Source organism: Piliocolobus tephrosceles, chromosome 6 (assembly GCF_002776525.5).
Source record: "Piliocolobus tephrosceles isolate RC106 chromosome 6, ASM277652v3, whole genome shotgun sequence".
Classification (NCBI taxonomy): domain Eukaryota; kingdom Metazoa; phylum Chordata; class Mammalia; order Primates; family Cercopithecidae; genus Piliocolobus; species Piliocolobus tephrosceles.
Genome location: NC_045439.1, coordinates 11,188,961 through 11,201,939, shown reverse-complemented (window position 1 = coordinate 11,201,939; position 12,979 = coordinate 11,188,961). Strand labels below are relative to the sequence as shown.

Here is a 12,979-nt window from a genome sequence, read left to right as displayed (position 1 = left end):
GTGACAGGTGTGGCCCTCTAAGCTGAGGTTTCAAAGTGAGGAGACAGAGCTGCCTCGTAGGGATGCCATAAACACCATGGTGCACCATCCCAACAGGGGAAGGGCAGGGCTGAGCAGGGAGCTGCTGGCTCTTGGGAGGGCCATTTAGAGAACAAAACCCTCCTGAGGTGCCTAGTTCCCTCAGAGAACTGGGCTGAGGGAAGGTAGTGATTGCAGGCGGTACAAGATCCCAAAGAGCAGATATTTCCAAAGACCGTGGCTTGGGTGCCCAGCCGCCATTTTGTTTTTGGTGGTGAATAAAAAAGTTAACAGCCAGACTTCAGTTAAGAGCTTCAGGGACAATGTTTTCCTCCTCTTGTTCCTCCTAACTCAGCTGGTTTTGCCAGGCTGAGAACAAGCTGACGAACTGGTGTATGGAAATATTTCCTCTCCCTCCTCGGCTGGGAGAAGGTGGTATCACACCTAGTTATCACATGTCGGGTGATAACTCAGGGGCCTGCTGAGTGATAACGGCCATCCCGAGAATGGAGAGTGCTTTTCACAAGTCAGCTCCTTTAGTGTTCACAATATGCTCATTTTAGAGATGAGGAAGCGCAGATTTAGAGAAGTTGAATAACTTGCAAGTCACAGAGCTGGTCCTGTGGGGCAGCCCATCTCTGACATGGGCATAATAACTGTACTCTGAGGCGCGATGAAACGTCCTCCCTGCTGAGCCGCCCCTACCCATGTGTGAAGAACGTGGAGCAGTGTTTCAGGCACAGAAAAAGTTCATCAGAGTCTAGAAAGTTACATCAAGATAGGGAGAATTTTATACTTTTTTTCCCCCTGGCTCATTTAGCCCCCCTCTTCCCCTTTTTCTCCCATATTCTGTTCCAAGAGAAAGTTTTACACTCGGACATGCTTGCCATACTCTTATTCAAGGGAATGAAGGAGAAAACGTGAACTAAGTTATAAATATCTGAGAGCCAGTCAGTTGCTCTGCCTTTCCACGACTGAACGTCCATCAGAGTTTTAATCCTGATGGCTGCCAAGTGGGTGGGCACGGAGTCAGGGACTATGTTCCCAACAGAGGGGTCATCTGAGTGATTTCTGTGAAATTTAAGCTTAGTTTAATCGGACCATTTTAGATCAGTTCCCGTCTCACGCTTCTCTTGCGACCAGCACTGAACTTCAAATGACATCCTTTTCCTAACAGGACAAACTTGTGTTAGCAGGATGTGCTTCAAACACTCACATTGCTATCTTCCAAAAACTTAAGTGCTTTCGCTATGTTGTTCAACCGAAAAATGCGATGCGACGAGGATTTGTATTCGTGCAGCTATAAAACAGAACAGAACAAAACAAGCACATTAAACCCACGCAGGCACTTCACAATGCCCAGCGGTGCTGCTGGGTGTGCTTTGCTTTCTTCACATGAATTTCAAGAAAAAGTTAGGGGCTCACAACTAAAACCCACCTGGAATGCATCCAAACTCACACAGGTGCCTCTCAGGACATACAAATGTGACATCAGAGAGCTCTCAAAGGTCGGCCTTATTTACAGTACTTGGGATTTAACTCACTGAAGTTGGTGAGTTGGGGGGAACCGAAGTGGGTCAACAAGGGACAAATTTGTCAATTTTTTCTCTGGGACCCAGCTCCTGGCTTGTTAGATTCCTCCCTTCTCCTGAGACCCTCCGTAACATGTTCCCTTCGCTGAACTGCTGCTTGTGTTAGGACAGGGAGCACTGGCTGCCAGCATCACTGCTCAGCTGCTAAATCATCCAGCCAAGGTCCTCCCCAGTGGCAGCAGATGTTTCTGTTTTCTAGCCAAGAGTTTTGTGGACAGTTATCCCAGGTCGAAAGAGAGAAAGAGGCAGAGAGACGTCTGCGGAAGCTAAAACTCTGACAACATTAGCTCTACATACCGGGAATGCCATCACAGCCAACTCACCCTGAACTGAACCGCATCAATGCTCCTCCAGGTTGGGGGAAGATTGCATTACAAGGCAAACCAGTGGGTCAGTTCTACCAGGTGTGAAGTGCCAGGCCACGCTCATGGGGAAGTGGAGGACTGTTCTTGGCTGGGCTCCTCCTGTGGAGGCCCACCAAGGACACAGTAGCTGGTGACCAGGGCTCTGGCAATAAAGTGGGGAGCCTGCGTTGCTGGGAGCATAAACAAGGGACTAGAAGGTACTTTTTCAGGACGTCCTTTGGGGACCCTGCTCATGGCGAGACCCTCTAAGAAACCAAATACTGTTGAGAATTCATCACATAATATTGCATAGCCCTCTGCAGGCGCTGCTAATAGGTATCTTGTGTTTTGCCACTGGGAAAGCAAAGGTGGGACGGTTAAGAGGTCTGATAAGATACCAGCTACATTATATCTGAGAAGAGAAGCAGGGACTCTTGACTTTACACCTACAGTTAAGGACAGACCCAGGACATTCTGTGCTGGCTGAGCTATGGTTTGGTAGAGTCGTGACCCCATTGCTGCACCTTTGTGTTAGGTACAATGGGTTGCCAAGGCCATATCAAACACTGGACTCTGGAACAGGCTTTCTCAACCCTGACACTTCTACCATTCTGGACTGCATCAGTTTGCCCCCTCATGGAACATTTCATCATGTCTGGGAGCTTGTTAGCTGTCACACGTGGGGGTGATACTGTTATTTAGCAGTTAGATACTAAATGTCCTGTAATGCACAGGACATCTTCCCACAACAAGAAACTATCTGACCCAAATGTCAACAGTGCCAAGGCTGAGAAACTCTGCTGTCTGTGAAGAGAACAAGGGTCAATCTGCACACAGCAGACGGATGCAACACGGAGAAGTCTGGCTAATGTCCAAAGTGGAATGAACGTCAAGACCAGCTGGCTCAACTTCAATCATACTTAAAAAGAATGTTCTAGAAGCCAGCAGTTCTAGTTTTAGCCTTAGGGTGGTTGATAAAAGGCCTTTTTCTTCCAATTTTTCCAATTCTTAGCGATCATTCTAGTTTATATAATGGCTGGCTGGCTAAATTTTAATTGTTTAGTTCTAAACTTAAGCCTTAACAGACTCACCAAAAACACTAGGCATTTATTTTCTAAAATACATTGACTTAAAAAAAAAAGTACTAGTTCGTTCCACATGATTATATGGCTCGTAGGCACTAATAAAAAGAGTCACCGCTTCAGAGTTTCTTAGTATAGGGTATGTCCAGGTATTTGTGTTGAAAAGAAAACCTCAACAGCGTTTTCCTTTGCATTTTCTTTCTTTCTCACCCTGCTATAACATACGTACCAGATTCCGCCCAGACAGGACTTCTAACAAAGCCATTAGGATTTTGCCATCTTGTATATCGACGAATAAATCTTTAACTTCTAGAGGTGGGTTGCACTTTGAAAGACAAGGGAAGAAAGTAGCCAATTAGCAACCTGTGTAATCCACAAAGCTATTTTCAGAGATGCCACTTTCTGCTCAAGAGAAAACTTCCAAACATCCAGCTCTGTTTACAGGTAGAAACGCCCATCCAAGGAGGTAGCAGGCCCATCCCCCTGGAGGTGATACCCGGGCAGCAGTGCACAGCCACTTGGCAGGAAGGCTGCAGAGAAGATTCACCAACAGGGGACTGATCAAACAAGTGACCCTTGGGGGCCCTTCAAACCGAAGATCTCAGATCCCAAGCTTAGATCACATCCACATGCTTAAGGGCAGAAAGAAATGGCATATCTTGACTATATCCTTCTTTAGAATAAAACAATTCTATGAGGGCTTATGTGAAATTACCCAGTGCAAGCCCTTCATTTTATTTTATTTATTCATTTGCTTTTTGGTTTTTTTTGTTTGTTTGTTTGTTTTTTGAGACAGAGTCACGCTCTGTCACCCAGGCTTAGGAGTGCAGTGGCACAATTTCGGCTCACTGCAACCTCCGCCTCCCGGGTTCAAGTGATTCTCCTGCCTCAGCCTCCCGAGGAGCTGGGACTATAGGCACCTGCCACCATGCCCAGCTAATTTTTGTAGTTTTAGTAGAGACGGGGTTTCACCATGTTGGCCAGGCTGGTCTCCAACTCCTGACCTCAGGTGATCTGCCCACCTCGGCCTCCCAAAGTGCTGGGATTACAGGCACGAGCCACTGCGCCTGGCCGCCCTTCACTTTAGACTGGGGAAGCTGAGGTTCAAAGACAATGAGTGATAGTCGCAGCATTTGGTCAAGCTAGCTGTTCAGTATTGTCCTGTTTCCTGTATCTGGCCACAAGCGCCGAACGCTAGCGCACCCTAGATCCACGTGGCAATGACAAGACCCTGGGCCAGTTACTCCCCAGGCTTCAGTCCGGTGTCAGCAGGGCTCCGCCATCTCCAAGACCGCTTTAGTCTTCAAAAGTGTGCCCTCCTGAGGTGCCCGTCATTGCTTCACCAAGATTTAGACCAAATTTGGAGGTTGTGGGACCCTTACCAGAGGAAGCCAGGAAAGGGGGCTGGTGTGTGAGAACTGGGTAGGAGGGCGGGCGGCTGGCAGGACACAGCTGACCTGCTCAATGGCTCGATGGGTGGGTGAAGGGAAGGATCCTTTCCTCACCCCACGTGTGTAGGCTCACTAGGAACTCAAAGGTTCAGAGGTCGATTTACATGTCCATGTGTATATGTATTTATATGTTTAGGTACAAAAGCAATTCAAGCTCATTATTACAAATCAAACTCATTAAAGTTAAAACCAAAAAAAAAAAAAAAAAAAAAAGCTGCATGCTACTCCTCTAATCCTCCACAAAATCCAACTTCCTGAGATAAATCAACATTGCACCTCTCACATGAGCCAATGAGAAGCAAGGCCGTTAGACACACCTGAGTTCAAAGCCAAGTTTTCTACCTTGACAGCAACTTGGCCTTGGGCATGTTCTTTAACCTCCCTGGGGCTAACCTGACCTTGCACACTTGCACAAAGACAATGTACTTGTCTGCAGTGTCAGGTGAGGAATCTGACCCTCGTCAGAGGGCTGGACTGGAATGCAATGAGATCATGCAGGTAGGCAGCCTGGCACAGCACCCACCTGCCCAGCCCAGGACCACCTGCTGACTGCTAAGTGGCTTCCTGCCTGCAGAGCCTTGGATGCCCTCCTCAGGAAGACATTTCATTCAGAAGGCGTATGCCTCGTGGCCATCAGTGGAAGGGAGATGTCCTCAGTTGGCGGCCCCTTCGTAGTGCACGGCTCTTGAAACACCTTCTCTCTGCCCCACTCGCTCACTTTCTGGGTTCCCTGGGTCAGTAAACAGAAGCCCCAGCCTCCGTTCCCATAGACAACTTCCTTCTCCCTAAGGGAACACACAATTCCCTAAACAGGATCTGGAGCGTGGAGGGGGGCCTGGGAAGGAAAACAGACAGAAGCCCCCTGGGCTTTCCTCTCTGGGCCTAGACCTGGAAGGGGTCTGCTGTCCAGGTGGTATCCACTAGGAGCTTGGCTGGACATGGCTGAAAGAACTGGCTGGAACTTGTGGGTTAGATGCTCCAGCGCGAGGATTTGCAAACTCTGTTCCCTGGAACCTTAGACTTCAGCAGAGCAGCTTTAGGATACCCTATAGGAGAGAGGGGGGTGGAGGAGGCAGCTGATCCCACCGCACCCGCTTTAATCAGAGAGGCTCAGCTCTTACTGGCCTGTACAGTCAGCCCTCAGTATCTATATGGGATCGGTTCCAGGACTTCCCTCGGGTACCAACATCTGCAGATGCTCAAGTCCCTGATATATAATAGTGAAGTATTTGTATATAATCTATGCATATCCTCCCATATACTTAAAATCGCCTCTAGATTACTTATAATACCTAATTCAGTGTAAATGTGATGTAAATAGTTGTTATACTCTATTGTTTATGGAGTAATGACAAGAAGCAACTCTGTACATATGCAGTACAGATGCAGTTTTTTTTTTTCTGAATATTTTTCATCTGCTGTTGGTTGAACCCACAGATGTGGAACCCCAGAGGAGGAAGGATGACTACATTTACGGTTCTAGGTAACGCTTTGCTTGAAGAAAGATTTCTACGGTCTAAACAAGCTTGATAATAACTCCTCTTAATCTCAACAGAATCTCTGGGAGCGGGGTCCAGAAACTTGCATTTTTTTTCTTCTTCTAGAATCTTCTTCCTCTTCTTTTTTTTCTTTTTTGAGATGATATCTTGCTCTGTGGCCCAGGCTGGAGTGCAGTGGCGTGATCACAGTTCACTGCAGTCTCAAACGCTCGGCGGCTCAGGTGATCCTCCCATCCCAGCCTCTTATATAGTTGGAACTACAGGCATGTGCCATCACGTCCGGTTAATTTTTAAAACTCTTTGTAGAGATGGAGTCTCTCTGTGTTGCCCAGCCTGGTCTCCAATTCCTGGGCTCATGTGATATCCTCCTGCCTTGGCCTCCCAAAGGGCTGGGGTTACAGGCACGAGCCACCATGCCCAGCCGAAACCTGATTCTTAACAAGCTCCCACCCCAGCATGAATTCCCTGTTTACCTTTTTGTACTGGGGGCTTTGGCAAGGTTAGAGCAGCTGGTCTGGGTGCTCTCTCTGCTGCTGGGTACAGGGGAAGGCTGGGCATTCACATGGGAGACAGGATTAATGGGGCGTGGAGCTCCTGAGGTCAATGAGAGGGTGGTATCCACAACCAGCCAGAGACCCAGGGGCACGAAACAGTGGAACTGTGGCCCAGCCACCCTTGCCCTGTGGGAAAGCCTCCTTCCCGTGGCAGCCATGGAGGGCCTGTGTTTCATTTTTTATGGAGGAAGGTGGCATTTCCTTACCCTTTATACGAGTCCCTTTACCCCCAGTTAGTCAAAATACAGGGCAATTCCACCCGCAGGTGCATAGAAAAAGGCTTCGCTTCAAGGGCAACAGCGACTTTGAACCAAAAGGCAAATTATTTTCTTTGCAAACTGCTGCAGCTCCTTGGGCACATTCCACCCTGAGCATGACGGGATCAGGTTACTGAGGCTCTTACGGAAATGTTATTCCTGTTAATGCGAGGCAGAAAATGCGAGACCCGAACAAAATACCCCCTGATAAATGGACTAACAAAATTTCCAGTTACCAGCCCTGGCCGTGGCCAAGCCTTACTTCTGAGTTAAACCTGAAGAATAATTTCCATTGACAGTTCCTGTAAGAGCCTCAGCAGCAGCAGCAAACAAGGCCTTGGCCGGAGTCCATCCTGTGAGATGGCAGGGGGAGAAATTGAACCCGCGCCAGGGAAAACACTCCTCGGGCCCCAAACGCTCCGTGGGCTTCATGAGATCGGTATGGCCGAATAAACAGCACCCCCAGGGCTTTCTTCATGATCTAACTCCTTCGGTAAATTAAGGAATTTTTCCAGAAGCCAGAGACTCAGTAAATATTTCTGACAGCCTTCAAATTGCAGTTAAGCCCAATTCACCGAGGAGTTCCTGGGTTTCCTTTACATGAAAGGTTGTTCTTGAAAGTCTCAAGGTTGGAAACATGGCTGTTAATTTTGCCCTGTTTATTAGACATCAGTTTCAGGTGCTATCTGATTTATCTTCAGAGTGGGCGCTACCCACCTGCCCTGAGACAGGGGCAGGAACTTGGCCAGGGAGAAAATCCTTGATATGATAAATGCGAACGGAGGTTCATTTGGGGCAGTGAGTGGATGCGGGGATATTCGCCACATGACCCTCTGTACTTTTCTGTATTTATTTATTTTAATTTTAAAAAAAGAAAGAAAGAAATATTCCATGGCTCTAGCGTGTCCCCCAGCAGGAATTTCCAGCTACCCTGACACACATCGGGCATTAATTTAAGAGCTCAGTGATCTCAGGTTTGGGGACCGGTTTTCCTTCCCCCCCCCCCCCCCGCCAAAATAACACTTCACTTCAGGAGCATGGCCGAAAATGTGCCAATAATCAAAACAACTGGCAGATGATTCATAAGCTTCATGTGCGACACAATCTTTCACCTGTAGAGTTCAGGATGCTCCAGGTGAAGTGGTGGCACTGCGTCACACGTTCTACACGTGGGGAGTAGAGGTGTGGGTGGCCGAAAGGCTGCTTGGACAACATCCTAGACCTAAAGGTAAACTATGTGAATTAGAATTGTGGTCAATGGCTCCACTTCCTAAAAGCCACATTTATTTTCTCTGCTTTCTAATCATTTCAGTGATTTCCTCTGAGAACCTTTCTTTTGTGTTAACCATAAGGGCAGTCAATAGTTACTCTCGAACCTTTGGTTTTGTTTTGTTTTTTGAGACAGGGTCTCGCTGTGCCGCCCAGGCTGGAGTGCAGTGGTGCGATCTCGGCTCACTGCAAACTCCACCCCCTGGGTTCAAGCGATTCTCCAGTCTCAGCCTCCCCAGTAGCTGGGACTATGGACATGTGCCACCATGCCCAGCTAATTTTTGTATTTTTAGTAGAGAGGAGGTTTCACCATGCTGGCCAGGCTGGTCTCAAACTCCTGAACTCAAGTGATCCACCTGCCTCGACCTCCCAAAGCACTGGGGTTACAGGCACAAGCCAATGCACCTGGCCTCTCTTGAACCTTTTAAGAGGAGAAGAGAGAAGATACACCTACAAACACGAAAGTGGGGTGCTCCTAGTTTTAAACTGAGACTACTTTAAACTGAGACTACTTTAAATTGAGACTACTTGCTGGGTATAGCTGGAAAACCACATAGTGGTGCTTAAGGAGAAAGAGGTGAAGTGAGTAGATAAAAATCAACTTCCTAAAAAAGAGAAAAATCACCTCTCCTCTCCCAGCCCCAGGCCCACAGTCTTGAGGTCCATCCAACCAGGATGGCTGAGATTTCTGCCCGCTCCCATCCCCCTTCTCACCCAGGACTCTTCATCCCTTCCCATCACCGCCTCTCCTCTGTGGCTCTTCCTTTAGTCTCCTTCAAGGGGGGAGCTGATTCAGCCGCTTTTGTTTTACGGAGTGTGCATGAGATGCTTGCAGACAAAATGCAACTCAAAACAGCCAGGTCAAAGAATGCAAGAAAACAAAGAAACAGAGGAAGAGAAGGGCCACTACGCTGAATACAGAGGAGAAGCCACAGAAAGTCCAGGAAAGCCACGTTATGTTTCCGTGCCTCTGTTTCCTCCTTCTGATAGGAGAGGGTAATTCGCATCGTCGTGAGGATGACAGGAGACATGGCACATGTATGGCACTATGCAGGATGCCTGATGCAGAGTGAAGTACATCAAAAAAGCCAGGCCATGTTATTCTTACTATTACTATTATTAAATAGCAACATGATGTGACTTTAGAAGGAAATTTAGCTTTGTCCAAAGATAATCAGAGTTCTTGCAAAAATCAATCCAAATACCTACAAATGGCTCTTGGCTCTTCACAGAGCCCGGTTCTGGCAATCAAGATGCGCACCTGTGTTTCAGGCCCAAAGACACCTGATTTTCAGGTGTTGGTGTGTTCAATAATGAATGTCTTCCACCACCTGCTCAGATTCCTACTTAAAGACAGACCCTCTCTTTCCTTCCCTTGACAAGACTGATGATCCCAGGAGGGCAGACTGTCTCAGCCAACTCTTCCCAATCCTGAGCTTCGTAACCGGCAGGGGGAGGCACTCATAAACGTTTCAATGAATGAATAACAAAAAGAGCACAGGTCACCAGCTCCCCCTCCACTCTCCGGAGCTGTAAATTCAGTTACAGATGAATCAATCACTTAGCAAACACCCAAGTGCCCCATTACCTTTTCTAGATGTAGATTTATCCATCGAGTAAAGGTCCTCTTCTGCACATTCTCCCTCTCAACTGAAAACAAAGCAACACCGTTAGCTGAGAGAAAAAGAAATACACGCAAAATCACACCTTCCCCTTCCCAAGGGGAGATTCTAGGTGGAGGGCAGATAGAACCCCAGGGTGTCCCATGTAAGAACAGAGTCCTTTCTGGAAGGGGTTGGCAAGGCCTTACCTGACACCCAGAACCCATGCTCCCCAGCCCAACCCCTGAGCATCTATGTAAACCCATAGATTCAGACACACAGAACAAAACGTTCTCTGCCACCCAATTCAAACATTGAGACAGCTGACAGTTCGAGCTAAGAAGCACTGGTGAAAAAACTACAAATCAACCCCACAAGAGGCTGTAATGGAACTGCATAGCCACCCAGTGGCAGTGATGGGCATGAGGAGATGGGAGAGCGCAGTCAGGGTCGAGGTGGAGTGGAGTCAATAATTAGGAATTGGATAGGGGCTCTGGAATGTGCCACAGTCTGGTGAAAGGGATTGGACAGCCCAAGATCAGACTCTGAGCCCTGCCATCTCCCAGCTTTGTGTGCCCGGGCCAGACCCCGACCCTCATGTCTGATCTGCACACTGAGGACAAGGAGCTCACTCTCCAAGCTGCTCTAAGGACACCCAGGCTCCTGCAGAGCCAGCTCCACACAGTCCCTGGCACAGGGGCTGCCAGCGGTTTTTCTTTGTAGCTATTATTTCTAGAGTCAGGGCAGACTTTGTGCCCTCCAGGAATAAAGAGTTCTGCAGACATTTGCTGCTGAGCCAAAGTGAACCAGAAGGACATAAACCAGGAACGGACTCCTCCCAGGGGAGAGCATTACACAAAGAGGCTTCTTAGCAAAGACCTTTCACTGTCAAGGGCGACTGCCATCCACCAAGCACTCACTGTGTCCCAGACACTTTGTTTCCATTCATCTTTAAACCTTACAACAGGGGTCCCCAACCCACGGGCCAGGGACCAGTACTGGTTCGCGTCTGTTAGCGTCTGTTAGGAACTGGTCAGCACAGCAGGTGGAGAGCAGCGGGGAGCGAGCATGATGGCCCGAGCTCCGCCTCCTGTCAGATCAGCAGAGGCATTAAATCTTCATAGGAGCATGAGGACATTCCCCTCACCCATGGAAAAATTTTCTTCCACAAAACTGGTCCCTGGTGCCAAAAAGGCTGGAGACCACTGCCTTATAACACCCCCTGCAAAGTACAAACTATTATTTGACAGCTGAACAGAATGTGGTTCAGAGAGGTTCCTGTGACTTGCTCAGCTGAAGAGAGGCAGAGCTGGGAATCCCCATCCAGGTCTGCCAGCCCCACACCGGCCAGAACCCTGGAAATGGAAGGCTTGAGTTTGGATTCCAGCTATGCCAATCATGGCGAAGGTGTCTGCAATAGTCACACAGCGATTTTTTTAAAAAGTACTGAGCACTTACTATGTGGCAGGCACTGACCTAGTGTAATTTACACGGATTAACTAATTTAATCCTTACTATCATCCTCTGTGGCAGGTGCTATTACGACCTTCAGATGGGACAATCATGCTCAGGGAGATGTAATGTGTCCAAGGTCACACAATTAATAGTAAGGTTGTCATTTCTGTTTTACACATGAAGAAACGGAGGGGCAAATAGTTAATAAACAGTCAAGGTGGAACTCCGGATTCTGTGCTTTTTCTGTTCTCTCCTGAGTTCTGTGGCCTTCGCTGTCTTGGGCCCTCAAGCACCCGGAGGGTGTTTCTGAGATGGGCCCCAGTGCCAGTGTCTGGGTGAGGGTGCGTGGTGGCCCGAGGCTGCAGCCTCCTCAGCTGTGAGCTGCCGGGCCTCCAGGAAACTTCCTTCGATATCTGAGCCAGACGTCTCCTCAACTACTCCGTTCTGGATTTCAACATATTGAAAGACCATATCACATATGCCTAAAACTGTTTCACATTTCTTTAGCAATAAGAAAATAAGAGCCAATTTATCTCCTGCAGGAGAGCAAAGGCTATGGTTTTCTGAAACAATGGGACTCTTTTCCTCTTGGCCTCATTATTTGGTAGAATGTGGCACCCATAAATCACGTTTCAATATTATGCCTTACAATCTTTTTAACTGAAGAACCAGCGGACAGTAATTACGCACATCACTGCTTTTCTGTTTCCTCCTTTTCTGGAAGGGAGGGTCACTGGCTAGTAAGCATAAGAATTAAAGAACGAATTCCAGTAAACTGTGTTTCATGGGTGAGAGGGAAGGGAGAAGGAAAATAAGTTAATAGAAATGAGGTTGGGAGGAGACATCTGCTGAGACCAGTGAGTACCAGAGTCTTGGAGACTCCTGGAAGCTTGGAGAGTGTCTGTCCCAAGCTCTATCAGAGATCCTCCAGTTTGCAATATGGATCCACCTTAATCTCTCTGATGGCTACAGTGTTTTCCATAGTCTGGGTGTTCCCCCCACGGATGGACATCAAGGCTACTGCCCATTTTTCACTGTTTCAAGCAATGCAGAAACAAGCATTGTATGAGCATCCTGGTGCATGGTTCTTTGTGCACAAATAGATGAATATATTTCTTGCCCATGACAACTAAAAGTGAAACTGCTGGGTCTTAGTGGTAGGCACATTAAAAATTTTAATAGCTACTTCCAAATTGCCCTCCCACAACGCTGTCCCGGTTTATGCTTTTACCCCCACCTGTCTTTAAACAAGTTTATGGGGACCGTAAAGTATTTACACACACATTCAAACACTCAGGCTGGTTTCTCCATATGGCTTCAGAGAGAAAAAGGTATATCCCCTGAAACAGAAGTGCATTTAGTAAAAGCCTCAGAGAACCTGGGTTAGGTTGCTACTTTAACTGCACTCAAGGGTGTAAATGAGGAGATGGGTATCTGACAGTCTACACATGACTCATCTATCCGTCCATCCATCCATCCACCTACCCATCCATTCATCCATCCATCCATCCATCTATCCACCCATCCATTTATCCATCCATCCATTCATCCATCTGTCCATCCATCCATCCATCCATCCATCCATCCATCCATCCAATCATCTATTCGTCCTCCCAGCTGATATTTATGCAGTAATTACCATATTCTGGAAATTATGATAGGTTCTCTGGGCAAAACCAGAGATGAAGAATTAAGCATTCATGGAATCTGCACTCCAAAAATTCACAGCCAAATAAGTAAAAGAGAGAAAACACGGCTGTCACAAGGTGCACATGCAAGGAGCAATGGATTAGAGTGCCGAAGGCTGACAGGAACTGGAAAAGGTGACTTCAGACCCCATGAGGTTCTCCTGCAAGG

The 12,979-nt window shown here is 47.6% G+C and overlaps 1 protein-coding gene across 1 annotated transcript in view; it reads right to left on the bottom strand.

Moving 5' to 3' along the window:
• CLMN (calmin) overlaps positions 1-12,979 on the bottom strand; it is a 130,993-nt gene that overhangs the window by 26,106 nt on the left and 91,908 nt on the right. The window contains exons 2-4 of the mRNA XM_026455341.1: positions 9,655-9,716; positions 3,266-3,361; positions 1,235-1,318 (exon numbers count right to left, since the gene is read on the bottom strand). Coding sequence (XP_026311126.1) covers positions 1,235-1,318; positions 3,266-3,361; positions 9,655-9,716 — 242 coding nt within the window. The remainder of the gene's footprint in view (positions 1-1,234; positions 1,319-3,265; positions 3,362-9,654; positions 9,717-12,979) is intronic.